Raw genomic sequence first — 12,539 nt, forward strand, 5'->3', positions numbered from 1 at the left:
TCTCCTTCAAACTAGGTTAATGACTTTTGTCGCACATGAAATTACATCATGCCCACATTTCTTCATATACAATATCAATTTAAAGCACCTTGTTAAATATAAAATAATTATTAAATCAATCCAAGACAAACTACACAATTTGAAACACAGAATTCAAATTAATCCAGTCAGGTTAAGCGCTCAAACAGTAAGATATTTTCAAGGGTCTAATCAAATCCCTAACGTATAGTTGACAATTAGGTATATGGTGCTGGATTGACTAGAAAGAAAATGAAACTATGATGCCTAGAAGAAATGGTGGGGGAAATGGTTTTGGACACCTCTATGAAAAAATATACCTTTTTTGTTAAGATCGAGATTTCCATCCCTACAGCATATTGAAGTAGTGTTGGGCTACCCAAGATCCATCCGATATTTGATATTGGACGTATTTATGACATCAGGGTAGCTTCTGATACTGGATATCAGAGGGATATCGAATATCCTTCTAATATCAGATATTGAGACATATATTATTGGGATCTAGACATGGTGGATGCTAGAACTGGATTTGGTTTTTTAAAAATAAGCACCCATTGTCCCATGAGGCAAAAAAATACAGTCTAAATAGCTTAAAGAAATACTAATTGAGAAAACACTGCTCTACCCTCTCTGTAATTAAGACATATGATTGAGACATATTGGACCCTAGTGAATGCAGCATTGGGCTCATTATGGGCGGGCCAAACTAATTATGAATGAGTACAAAACTTGTGAAAATCAATTGAATAATGACAAAATCCATTAAGCAATGTCATAAATGCTCAATCAGAGAATATATACAACTCTTAATGCTTACATACTTATTTATAAATTACCCAGAAAATGATAAATGATTCAAAATAAACAGAAATCCAACACCATTATCTGATATCGGGATCAAACCCGTGATAGATGCCAAAATGAGAAGGGATAATGATATCAGATATCTGTCCTATACCAACCGATATCCGAAATCATCGTCTAATACCTCCTAGATATCAGTAAAGACAGATTAAGCCCATTTCTATCTGGTTCAGCATCTGTCCTAATATTGTCGTCTGATATTGGGCTCGGGACTGGCGAGCATTATTTCGAGGCTCCATGGCGAGCAAGCACGATGATTTTCATGATGAAGTTTGGGGTATTCTCATGTATCTCATGCTGATTTGGGAAACTTTCATGACTCATCACAATTTCAGAGAAAATAGGGTAGACATAGGGTACCTTATCCGATTTGATTCCACCACTGCAAAATGCAAATTACCCGTTGACATTTTCTAAATTCGTCTTTGCAAGTTGGTCCAACTTTCATCAGTCCTACTGAGAAAAGGAAAAGGACATGATTACGGATTATGGACATAGTAAATGATTGGTAACCGTAGGGCTAGAATCTGGCGAGAATCCACTTTGAGGTAACCGTAGGGCTAGACTACCACTCGACGCAGGCAGGAAGAGACGGCGACAAGCAAAACCTGCTAAAGAGAATTTAACGATCATTAATGGCGTATTATTTCAGATAAGCCGCACTCAGCCTCCGCGGCAATGAAGTCGAAGTAGATTCACCCATTCCGCCGCCTGCCGTGCCTGCGACACGTCCCCTTCAGTATTGACATTGAGGTTTTTGAAAATCACCTCAGTAGATTAATAGCAAAGCTGCCACAATCGAAGATTTCAGCCGTTGTCTCCTGCGCCTGCCAACCCGGACCTGCGGTCAGGCTCCGGCTATCGAAATCAGAAAATACAAGTATTAAATATCCTTCGTCGCTCACCTTTTTTTCTCTATTCCATCTCGGCTTTGCCTCTTCTGCGAGTTCTTCCTTACGCCTCGCTTTCCACGTCCTCTGCAATACGTCTTCTCATTCGAACTGTTCATCGTCCAGTCTCAGACTACTAGTTGGGGCGAATTTGAAAAAAAAAGTATTGGCGGGAAAGAAACAAGCCTTTCCCGCGTTTTTCGACGGCAAAAATTTGAACTCTCGAAGGGTAAGCTTTCCCGCCAAAATTTGAACTCTCGCGTCCCGCGGTTTCCCGCCTAATGTCTGATAGAAAGAAGTTTTGAGTGGGCGTCTCGCGGGCTGCCACGTGTCCACATTACGATAGCTGTTATCAGGCCGGTCTTCTTCCAAGTTTTAAACCGAAACAAGTTTCAGATAAATTGCAGTCTATTCCGCCCTCGGTCGCGATCTTTCTATCTCTGATTCTCAGTCATTGGATCGGCAAGCAGGGATCGAGCACCGAAAGTCTGCTGTTCGAAGTCTAGTCGGAAATCGAATTCAAAGAATGCAAAAGAAGGTGTGGCTCATTTTCTTCGTTCATGTTCTTGTCCTGTTCTCTAGAGACGCATTTCAGCACCTGTGGCTCCTCCACCTTGGCCGGTTGATGTTGGAACGACGCACTCGCTTTGGCCGATCTTCTGTCACTTCCTGGCCGACTTTCTAATCACTGTCAACCGTGGAAGTTCCTGTTCGATCTACTGCCCTGACCAAAATTTAATGAGGCCGGCGGAAAGTGAGGGGGGAAAGTTAGAGAATAGAGGGGGGGAAGAGACAGCCGACCGCACTTTCCACTTGTCTCTTCATAGAGAGGTATCCTATGCGCCGTCCCTGTCGGTTGCCCGAGAATATGGATTATGCGGGCCACGGCTGACATCTGTGGCGAGGCGGGAGAATCCTCATCTTTGTCACCTTTGTCCTAGACTGCGGACATTCGCGGATTGCAAAAAGATCGGAGAATGATTCCTTGGCGACATCGTTGGGCGGCCTGCACTAATCGGTGAAAAATCTTCTTGTAGATTGAAGTTCCCGCGGGATGGCAGGCTCAACACTCAACAGGTTCTTTCTCTTCTCTCATTAAAATAATCTGGCATTCTATCCTCATTTTATATTTGTGTAGATTGATTTGAGTCCGGAGAAATTAATTCTCCTGAGCAGCCGCACGCGGACTCCGACGTCTCATTAGAAATTCTCCGCATGCTATCCCTCTTTGGGATAGCACCGGCAATCGAAGTTCTTCACCAAAACCGCTGGAGATTCGAAGAATCAAACGGCAGTTCTGCCTCCCGTCGCTTGAAGTGCAGTTCCATTGTTCGTTCCTCGGTCATCTTAAAGCCGTTACAAGGTCGGTTACCCCAGTCTCATAACGCCATTCTTCCCACCGCCTTTATATATATCCTCATCTCCATTGCAAGCATTCTCCCCATTTTTTCCATCAAGGAGTCAAGATCGGCCACTTCATCTTGTTCTCCACCTCATCTCGACAGTCTCAAGTCTCTCTTCATCCTCTTCCACCTCATGGGGAAGTACTTCAAGAAGGGAAATGTCGCAGAGGATGTCGCTGTAATGGAGGTCTCGCACCAGTCGTCGCTTGGCGTTCGCACCAGGGCAAGAACCCTTGCGCTTCAGCGGCTTCAAAGGTCCTCCTCTCCATCTCCTTCTCCGGCGGTTAAAGCAGAGAACAGCGATGCTTGTTATCTTCGACTCCGCAGCCGCCGCCTCGTAAAGTCTTCTCTGGTCGTGACGAAGACTAGTGCCAAGAACAGTACCGGTTGCAGCGAAGAGTAAGTTGTGTTTCCGATTCAGTCGCGCTCCGTGCTGGACTTGACTTAACCTACGTGTTCTGCCACGTGGACCTTTTCCCTCACAGGCGGGCAGAGAAGCCGACGTGTTCTGCCACCGTGGCAAACTCTTTTTCACGCGAGCTGGAGACGTTCTTCACTAGCGCGGAGCAAATCCAGCAGAAAATCCTCCTCGACAGGTGTGTCTCGTAATCGCGTGTTCGGCGAATCGATCGTATCGATCGCATCCCGATCCGATCTACTGTCGACCGGCTAACGGCTTTCTGGAATCTGGATCGGATCGACCAAAAGGATCGATCGAATCATTCGATTGGATCGACTTCTCGATCGTCTTCGTCGTCTCAGAGAAGAAGTCTTTCTTCCCAGGTACAATTTCGATCCGGTGAACGACCGCCCGCTTCCCGGCCGGTATGACTGGGTAAGGCTGGACTCTTAGATACCCAACAGCCACGGCAACCTCCCACTTTAATGGATGGCAGCTGCGAGCGATCCGTTGATTGGAGTCGAGCTTTCGTTCATACATTTCTCCGTGTTTTATGGGAATTTGGGGAACAAGTCAAACAAATCTGCTGTCGTGTGAAAACCGGCTAACGCTTGGAACGTAAAACTGTGTATTCATACCAACGGGGTCACTGCACGGCGTTGACCTGACTTAACAGGTATGTTCGGAGAAGGGAGGGTCTCAGGCGGCCATAGATAAGTTCCTTTCAAAGCTGCGTTCTTTCTTCGCCCCCTGTTTCTCATCAGTTGACTCCTCGATGACGATTCTGGTTCTGGCCCTGGCTTTGTCTCTGCTGCTGCCGCAGCCGGCGGCGGCGACGGAGGCGGAGGCGCTGTTGACTTGGAAAGCGAGCCTGGACGAGGCGGCGTTGCTGGGCTCGTGGCGGCTCGGCTCCGGCGCTTCCCCTTCGAGCCCCTGCCGATGGCGCGGCGTCGCCTGCAACGCGATGGGCAGCGTGGTCCGGATCCAGCTCGGGGGATTCAATCTCTCCGGAAGCCTAGCCGAGCTCGACTTCGCTTCGCTCCCCAATCTCGCCGTCTTGGACCTCTCCGAGAACGACATCTACGGCGTCATCCCCGCCGCCATCTCCGCCTCGTCGAAGCTCGCCTCGCTGAATCTCAACACCAACTCGTTCGAGGGGCTGCCGCAGCCGGCCATCTTTCAGCTCCCCGAGCTCCAGGAGCTGAACCTGTTCTACAACAGCTTCAACGGCAGCTTCCCCCCGCAGATCGGCCGCCTCCGCAAGCTCCGCAGCCTCAACCTCTCGTCGAACTACTTCTCCGGGCGGATTCCGGACGCCTTCGCCCGCAACCTGACGGCGCTCGAAGCGATCGACCTCGGCGGCAACCAGTTCTCCGGGCGGATCCCGTCCTCCATCGCCAATCTCACCCGGTTGCGGGACCTCCGCCTCGGCGCGAACAGCTTCTCTGGCGGCATCCCCGACTCGATAGGCTCCCTTTCCCAGCTTCGGAACCTGGAGATGAACGGCAATCCCCTCGGCGGAGGGATTCCTTCTTCCCTGGGGAGCCTCCGCAGCCTCCGGCGGCTGGACCTCAATCTCGCCGCCTTGACCGGCTCCATCCCGGCGTCGCTCGGCGGTTGCAGGAATCTCAGCTTCATCAATCTGTCCGGGAACCGGCTGACGGGCCCGCTTCCGCCGTCGCTCGCAGAGATTCCCGCCATTGAAGAGTTCGGCGTCTCCGACAACTCGCTCTCGGGCGAGATCCCGCCGGCGCTGTTCGCCGGCTCGCCGCGTCTCATCTCCTTCCAGATCTTCAACAACTCCTTCTCCGGCGAGATCCCCGCCGAGGTCGGCCTCGCGACGGACCTCCGCGTCCTGTACATGTACTCGAACCGGCTGACGGGGTCCATTCCCGCGGAGATTGGGAATCTGGCGAATCTGGAGCAGCTGGATCTCTCGGTGAACCTGCTCTCCGGCGAAATCCCGGCTTCCATCGTCAACCTCCGGAAGCTGAATTCGCTCAACTTCCGGAACAACAATCTCACGGGCAGCATCCCCGAGCGCATCGGCAACATGACGGCCCTCCAAACCATCGAGTTCAACGCGAACCGGCTCAGCGGGGAAATTCCGGCGAGCATGGCCGATCTCCCGAACCTCTTCTCCCTGTACCTCACCGACAACAACTTCTCCGGCGCGATCCCGCGCGATTTGGGGAAGAACGGGCTTCTGCAGTTCGTGGAGTTCACCGGCAATGGCTTCTCCGGTGAGCTGCCGCCGGGCCTCTGCACGGGTTTCCAGCTCGTACACTTCACCGCGGCGGAGAATGACTTTTCCGGGCCGCTCCCGGGCTGCCTGCGAAACTGCACCAAGCTCACGAGAGTTCGCCTCCACTCGAACCGGTTCTCGGGCGACGTCTCGCGGGTCTTCGGCGTGCACCCGGAGCTCTACTACATGGAGCTCTCCGGGAATCTGCTCACTGGCGGGATCTCCGAGCTCTGGGGGCGATGCGCGAAGCTTCAGACTCTGCTGATCGCCGACAACCGCCTCGCCGGGGAGATCCCCGCCGGGCTCTTCGGCCTGCCGGAGCTGCAGCGACTGGACCTGTCGTCGAATCTCCTCTCTGGGCGGATTCCTCCTTCGGTGGGCAACGCCAGCGTGATGTTCAAGCTGGACCTCCACGGCAACCGCATCTCGGGGGAGATTCCTCCCGCCATCGGCCGGCTCTCGAGGCTCCAGAGCCTGGATCTCTCCGAGAACGCGCTCGCCGGCCCGGTTCCCGCCCAGATCGGGGATCTCCGCGCGTTGCGATCGCTGGACCTCAGCGACAACGCGCTGTCGGGCCCCATCCCGGAGCAGATCGGGAACCTGGTCGATCTCCAGCTACTGCTCGATCTCGGCAACAACTCCCTGTCCGGCGCCATTCCTCCTTACCTGGGGAGGCTGAACAAGCTCGAGGTCCTCAACCTCTCGAGGAACGCGCTCTCCGGTTCGATCCCGCCATCTCTCTCGTCTATGAAGAGCTTGAATTCTGTTGACCTGTCCTTCAACAATCTCTCCGGCCCCGTCCCGAGCATTCAGAGCGCCACCGCCGCGAGCTTCGCGGGGAACTCCGTTTGCGGAGACGTGGCGGGGCTACCTTCCTGCCAAGCTCAACCCCGGTCGAAGAAGAGCCCTTGGAAGACGATCGTCGCCGTCGCCGTTCCGTTGGGCTTCGTTGTGCTCGCCTCGGCGGCAGCCGTCTTCTTCCTGTGGGGGCGGCGGCGGAGGACGGGAAGAGACGGCCTGGAAGCGCCGCTCCAGCCGGAGGAGAGCTTCCAGTCCCTGGCCTGGGAGAGGGAGGGCAAGTTCTCCTTCCAGGACATCGTCCGCGCCACCGACAGCTTCGCCGAGCCGTTCTGCGTCGGCAAGGGCGGGTTCGGGTCGGTGTACCGGGCCAAGCTGGGCACGGGCCAGGTGGTGGCGGTCAAGCGGCTCAGCCTGACGGACTCGGCCCGCATCCCCGCCGCGGCGCTCCAGAGCTTTGCCAACGAGGTCATGGCGTTGACCGAGGTCCGCCACCGCAACATCGTCAAGCTCCACGGGTCCTGCTCCAGCGGGGGGTTCCTGTACTTGGTGTACGAGTACCTGGAGAAGGGGAGCTTGGAGAAGGTGCTGCGCGGGGACGACGGGCCCAAGTTTGGGTGGGCCGACAGGGTGAAGGTGGTGCAGGGCCTGGCCCATGCCCTTGCGTATCTCCACCACGACCGCTCCCCACCCATCGCCCACCGCGACGTCAAGCCCAGCAACGTGCTTCTTGAGCAAGACTACGAGCCCCGCCTCGCCGACTTCGGCACTGCCAAGCTCCTCCTCACCGACTCCTCCAACTGGACGGGCATCGCCGGCTCTTACGGCTACATGGCCCCCGGTAAAATTTCTCTAAACTCTCTCACCAACTCATCACCATCATCATCATCGTCATCGTCATCCAAAAATCGTCATCATAATCATCATCATCCAAAATCTTGTCATCATCATCCATTGGCTGGCACGATGATGACACAGTCATCATTCTCTTCTCATATGGGCAAAATTTATAGTGATGATTTCGTCATTGTCATCTTGTCGATGGCAAATGATGATTGGGATGACGATTCATTACCCTCCTCCCGTCATCGTCATCGGTGACAGCAGAAAGTATTATCTACAAGGGGGCATAACTTTTCTCTCCAGCTCATTGAGAAGGGTGTTGATTGCAGAGCTTGCGTTCACCATGCGGGTTACGGAGAAGAGCGATGTGTACAGCTTTGGGGTGGTGGCGCTGGAGGTGGTCATGGGCAAGCACCCAGCGGAGCTCATTGCCTCTGTGGCTGTGGAAGGAGAGGGGGTGCTGGTGAAGGATGTGCTTGATCAGCGGCTTGCGCCTCCTACCGGGCAGCTTGCAGAGGAGATTGTGTTCATTGTTAGCATTGCCTTAGCCTGCACCAGGCCACAACCGGAGTTGCGGCCGGCAATGAGGCATGTGGCTCAAGAGATTGCAGCCCGCACCCAAGCCTTCCTATCTGAACCGTTTGGGACCATCACTGTTGGGAAGCTTTCCCAGGCCTTCCAAAAGTAGTCATTAATGGTTTATATCCATCTTTCCCTCCATCACATTGAGATGCATAAAAGAGAGTTTTTAGTGGTGCACATGGCACAGGGGGTATCATATTTGAATGATCCATTTTATATTTGTATATGGAACATTAATTTATCCCTCTTTTCTTAAGGCCACTGTATAACTTTACTCTCCACTGAATATACTTTACTAAATATATTACTGCGAATTTGTTTTGCATCTAGAAGAGTTGCTTCAAACTATTTGCTAATCTGTCGTCCAAACATTAAATTAAGCTTTGCGTGGCTGCACTTTTTTTTTGGGAACTCCTGCTTTTGCTAGTGGACTCCCTATAAAAATTGGTGTATGTCGCTTGTGAGGCTGCACTTATGGTGCTACTCTGGCCTAAATTTGCTCGTGGTGCATGTTTCAGCTTACTAGCCCTAGCTGATATGCCCTATTGAGAGCCATGGAAAATAAACCCTCCACCAAATCAATTGTTTGGAGTCGTTGGATTAAATGGGATTATATATAACGAGGTTGAGGCCAACAATGGGGATAATAATTACTCTCATCAAGGAGAAAGCTCCACCTATGATTTTCCACACAGGCTGAGTTATGTACCGATATATCAGTAAACTTCAACAAAATGGTATTTTTTCATAAAAAAATGACCTTATATGTCATCTAATAAATACTATGAAGCATGAAAAATTTTGCACAGCAAGCTCACATCAATAATATAATGGTAGGGATATAGGATGCATAAAGATGATGGTTGTGGACGGAGCAAAAGTGATGAACTCAAATTTGGGGGGCTAATTTTTCATTGTTAAATGAGTTAAGAAACAAAGTGTACATAACATCTTGACTCTAAAACAAGTTTGAATAGTTAGGAGAAAGGGTTCTCAGCATTCTGAACAATGATTAGGAAATTATGACTTTTAAAATGATAATTAGGGGATGGGTAGAAATGTTTTAGAAGATAAGAGGAGAATATGGTAAGAGGAGAAGGTGGCAATATGTATAAAAATATGTTTAGATATATGATGATCACACATAATATAAACTAGATATGGTGGGATGGATGGATATGGATGGATAGGTGTTGAGAAGAAGAATGCAATATAAGAGCAGGGGGCTCACAATGCATCCTTATATTCCACCATGATCAAGGGAATTTCGGGTAGCAAGAAAGCCCTCAAATTGTCTCTTTCTTTATATCTTGGATCAACAATTAGCACAAAAAATTTGATGGATCTCAAGGAGGCCTACCAATGTAGGGTCATTTTGTAAAAATCATATATATTATATGATTTTTACAAAGATAAACATGTTACTTTAGGTCCAACGTATGGATTTATCGATGAGAGAGACAAAGCAGTCCACAAAAGTTCAGCCTGAAACTCTTTTGGGGTCATTAAATATCTGGTCTACTCATAGATATCCTCATATCATTAATCCATTTTTGGTGCTCCAAAGCTTCATGATTTACCATGAAGTGCATATTGTATTTGTGCTAATCACCATAACTCAATCCCCTTCAATAGTTATTGACACTTCATTCATCTATCCTTCTCAGAAGATGGATGCTGTTGATATAAAGATGAGAGTCAAAGTCAGCAATCTGCATGCCTATTGTTTCCTTTTGGGTACCTATGATCTTTGGTCATTATATGTAGGGCGAGAAAAAGTTATACTGAAGTTCCGAATTCATTCTCTTGATGTAGGCATGTAAAATATATTCTATTTTTTTAAAGGTAAGGTTCCTAGTCATCATAAATAGAGATGGAGATGGATAGAGATAGAGTTGACATAAGTAGATAGATTTAGAGATAGATAGAGAAAGATACATGTTGATATAAAGATGAGAGTCAAAGTCAGCAATCTGCATGTCTATTGTTTCCTTTTGGGCACCTATGATCTTTGGTCATTATATGTAGGGCGAGAAAAAGTTATACTGAAGTTCCGAATTCATTCTCTTGATGTGGGCATGTAAAATATATCTTATTTTTTTAAAAAGGTAAGGTTTTTAGTCATCATAAATAGAGATGGAGATGGATGGAGATAGAGTTGACCTAAGTAGATAGATTTAGAGATAGATAGAGAAAGATACATGTTGATATAAAGATGAGAGTCAAAGTCAGCAATCTGCATGTCTATTGTTTCCTTTTGGGCACCTATGATCTGTTGTCATTATATGTAGGGCGAGAAAAAGTTATACTGAAGTTCCGAATTCATTCTCTTGATGTGGGCATGTAAAATATATCTTATTTTTTTAAAAAGGTAAGGTTCTTAGTCATCATAAATAGATGGAGATGGAAAGAGATAGAGTTGACCTAAGTAGATAGATTTAGAGATAGATAGAGAAAGATACATGTTGATATAAAGATGAGAGTCAAAGTCAGCAATCTGCATGTCTATTGTTTCCTTTTGGGCACCTATGATCTTTGGTCATTATATGTAGGGCGAGAAAAAGTTATACTGAAGTTCCGAATTCATTCTCTTGATGTGGGAATGTAAAATATATCTTTTTTTTTAAAGGTAAGGTTCTTAGTCATCATAAATAGAGATGGAGATGGATAGAGATAGAGTTGACCTAAGTAGATAGATTTAGAGATAGATAGAGAAAGATAAATGTTGTGTTAAATTTAGAGAGAGAGATAGAGATAGGGAGATACTGCTAGACATGCTTATCAACAGAGATAGCGATCTGGAGGGTGATAAAGATAAACATAGACTTAGAAATAGAGATATAGAAAGAAATAGAGAAAAAGAAAGAGATAAATACAAGGAGAAATGGAGAGAGATAGAGATGAGATAAATAGATATAGAGGTAGAGGTAGACAGAGATAGATCAAACTGATATAGACATAGAGACAATGATGGAGATAGATTTAGAGGTAGAGATAGAGAGTAATAAAGAAAAAGATAGAGATAGAGATGAGGAGATACAGTTCGAAATACACATAGACTGAGATACCGATGTAGATAGATACAAATATAGAGACAAAGAGATAAAAATATAGATAGAGATGGAGATAAATAGTGAAAACAATATAGACAGAGTTCGAGATGGATATAGTGATAGATATATATGGAGGTAGAGATGGTGATAGGCATTAATAGAGATAGAGTCAGAGATAGAGATACAGATAGAAATAGATAGGGATAGAGGTAGATCATGATAGAGATAGAGATAGGGATATGTAGAGATATAGGTCTTAATAGGTAGATTTATAGATAAATATAGAGGTAGATAGATAAAGATAGAGTTATAATTCTTCATAGGTAGATATAGAGACAACGAGAGATGCAGATAAAGATAGAGATATATGGGGATATATAGAGATAGATCAGATATAAAAAGAGAAATAAATATACATAATGATGGAGTGCGTCAGCCCACTCCATCGGAGACGTCTTCGTAGCCACCATCATCATCATTGACGACCTCACTGATTTATGTTCAGCCCGATTGGCACACCAAGGCCCAAGTGAAGACACTCGGGTTCAAATACCTCGGGTAAATTGTTGGGTTCTAGAGGCCTTGATATGGATGAAAAATCAAAATATTCCGCAGTAGAAGACATAAACAGAATCAAACGATATCCTTAAAACTACGAAATGAAGTACCTTCGCGCGGATCGCATATGTGATTTCTTTGATCGCGGAGTGAGACGAGTCAAGCTGCTCAAGCGTGCAGCCTCTAGATGTATCCACACGATCCTCGGCATGTTGAATCTCCTCCTCGTTGACGAACCCAGTTCAATCTCCGTCGTCGTCGTCGTTACGTTGTCCCAATCTCATCGAGGATAGAGAGGGGGTGTGGGGAGAAGGGAGAAGAAGGGGAAAGGCCCCTGAACAAATATGGCCTAGGTGAATTTATTTCAGGGCCTTCCCCTATTTATACTAAGTGGGTATTTTTCATAAACCCTCCCAAAACTTAGGTATATCTTTTGACGTCCAAAAGACCATTCGCGTGTAACCCTCTAGACCCATGTATCCGTCTAGTTAACGACTCTAGCTGCCTTATAACCTTTATTGACCTTCTAAACTAATTAACTATATCGTCATATAGATTAATTAATGTCAGATTGATTTAACCCAATCGATAGGCCGAGTCTCTAACACGTGGGGTGCCAAGCTACACCTCGTGTTCTAGAAGATACAAAAGAATGCGTATTGAATCACTCATGGAACCTTTTCGTCATCGATTACCGTGTATGTATAATCCCTCATCAACTTGACGCTCCTTGGATGACTTAGGGTATGGTCAACCGTCAAACCCTAACCAGCCATCCTAGTATTGATGCATTCAAAAATCATCAGAGAATTCTTCTTCGATATTTCACTACCTTGGCCAAGCACTTCATCTCATCTTCTTCCTTGAGCTGTCACCTCTTAT

General features: G+C 47.4%; 2 protein-coding genes and 1 long non-coding RNA gene across 5 annotated transcripts; 2 read left to right on the forward strand and 1 right to left on the reverse strand.

Annotated features, from left to right (window-relative positions):
• Positions 1-1,031: 1,031 nt before the first annotated feature.
• Positions 1,032-1,899, reverse strand: LOC144710680 (uncharacterized). Its single transcript, XR_013583370.1, has 3 exons — positions 1,791-1,899; positions 1,585-1,712; positions 1,032-1,493 (listed from the first exon to the last, which is right to left on the reverse strand). It is a non-coding gene; the product is annotated as an uncharacterized LOC144710680 (long non-coding RNA).
• A 173-nt stretch (positions 1,900-2,072) lies between these two features.
• ICK3 (Cyclin-dependent kinase inhibitor family protein) lies at positions 2,073-4,096 on the forward strand. 3 transcript variants are annotated; one of them, XM_078584506.1, is made up of 4 exons: positions 2,073-2,852; positions 2,914-3,577; positions 3,664-3,774; positions 3,962-4,096. In XM_078584506.1, exons 2-4 carry the CDS (start codon positions 2,991-2,993, stop codon positions 4,029-4,031), a joined length of 768 nt encoding a protein of 255 aa, XP_078440632.1. In that variant the 5' UTR covers positions 2,073-2,852; positions 2,914-2,990; the 3' UTR covers positions 4,032-4,096. The 3 variants fall into 3 exon arrangements, with proteins under 3 accessions (XP_078440632.1, XP_078440634.1, XP_078440633.1); XM_078584508.1 differs by lacking the exon at positions 2,073-2,852 and having other exon boundaries at positions 3,003-3,138; positions 3,234-3,577; XM_078584507.1 differs by lacking the exon at positions 2,073-2,852 and having other exon boundaries at positions 3,006-3,138; positions 3,281-3,577.
• A 243-nt stretch (positions 4,097-4,339) lies between these two features.
• Positions 4,340-8,360, forward strand: LOC144710677 (uncharacterized). Its single transcript, XM_078584505.1, has 2 exons — positions 4,340-7,462; positions 7,794-8,360. The coding sequence occupies exons 1-2, from the start codon at positions 4,354-4,356 to the stop codon at positions 8,150-8,152; spliced, it is 3,468 nt and encodes a 1,155-aa protein (XP_078440631.1). The 5' UTR covers positions 4,340-4,353; the 3' UTR covers positions 8,153-8,360.
• The last annotated feature ends 4,179 nt before the right edge of the window (positions 8,361-12,539 follow it).

This window comes from Wolffia australiana, chromosome 12 (assembly GCF_029677425.1).
Source record: "Wolffia australiana isolate 7733 chromosome 12, ASM2967742v1".
Lineage (NCBI taxonomy): Eukaryota > Viridiplantae > Streptophyta > Magnoliopsida > Alismatales > Araceae > Wolffia > Wolffia australiana.

Excerpts from the sequence above, each read along its gene's own strand:
- ICK3 (XM_078584506.1), top strand. The coding sequence starts at position 2,991 with ATGCTATCCCTCTTTGGGATAGCACCGGCAATCGAAGTTCTTCACCAA. Across the intron at positions 3,578-3,663 it reads AGTACCGGTTGCAGCGAAGA|GCGGGCAGAGAAGCCGACGT; the intron begins GTAAGTTGTGTT and ends TTTCCCTCACAG. Across the intron at positions 3,775-3,961 it reads CAGAAAATCCTCCTCGACAG|GTACAATTTCGATCCGGTGA; the intron begins GTGTGTCTCGTA and ends CTTTCTTCCCAG.
- LOC144710677 (XM_078584505.1), top strand. The coding sequence starts at position 4,354 with ATGACGATTCTGGTTCTGGCCCTGGCTTTGTCTCTGCTGCTGCCGCAG. Across the intron at positions 7,463-7,793 it reads TTACGGCTACATGGCCCCCG|AGCTTGCGTTCACCATGCGG; the intron begins GTAAAATTTCTC and ends TGTTGATTGCAG.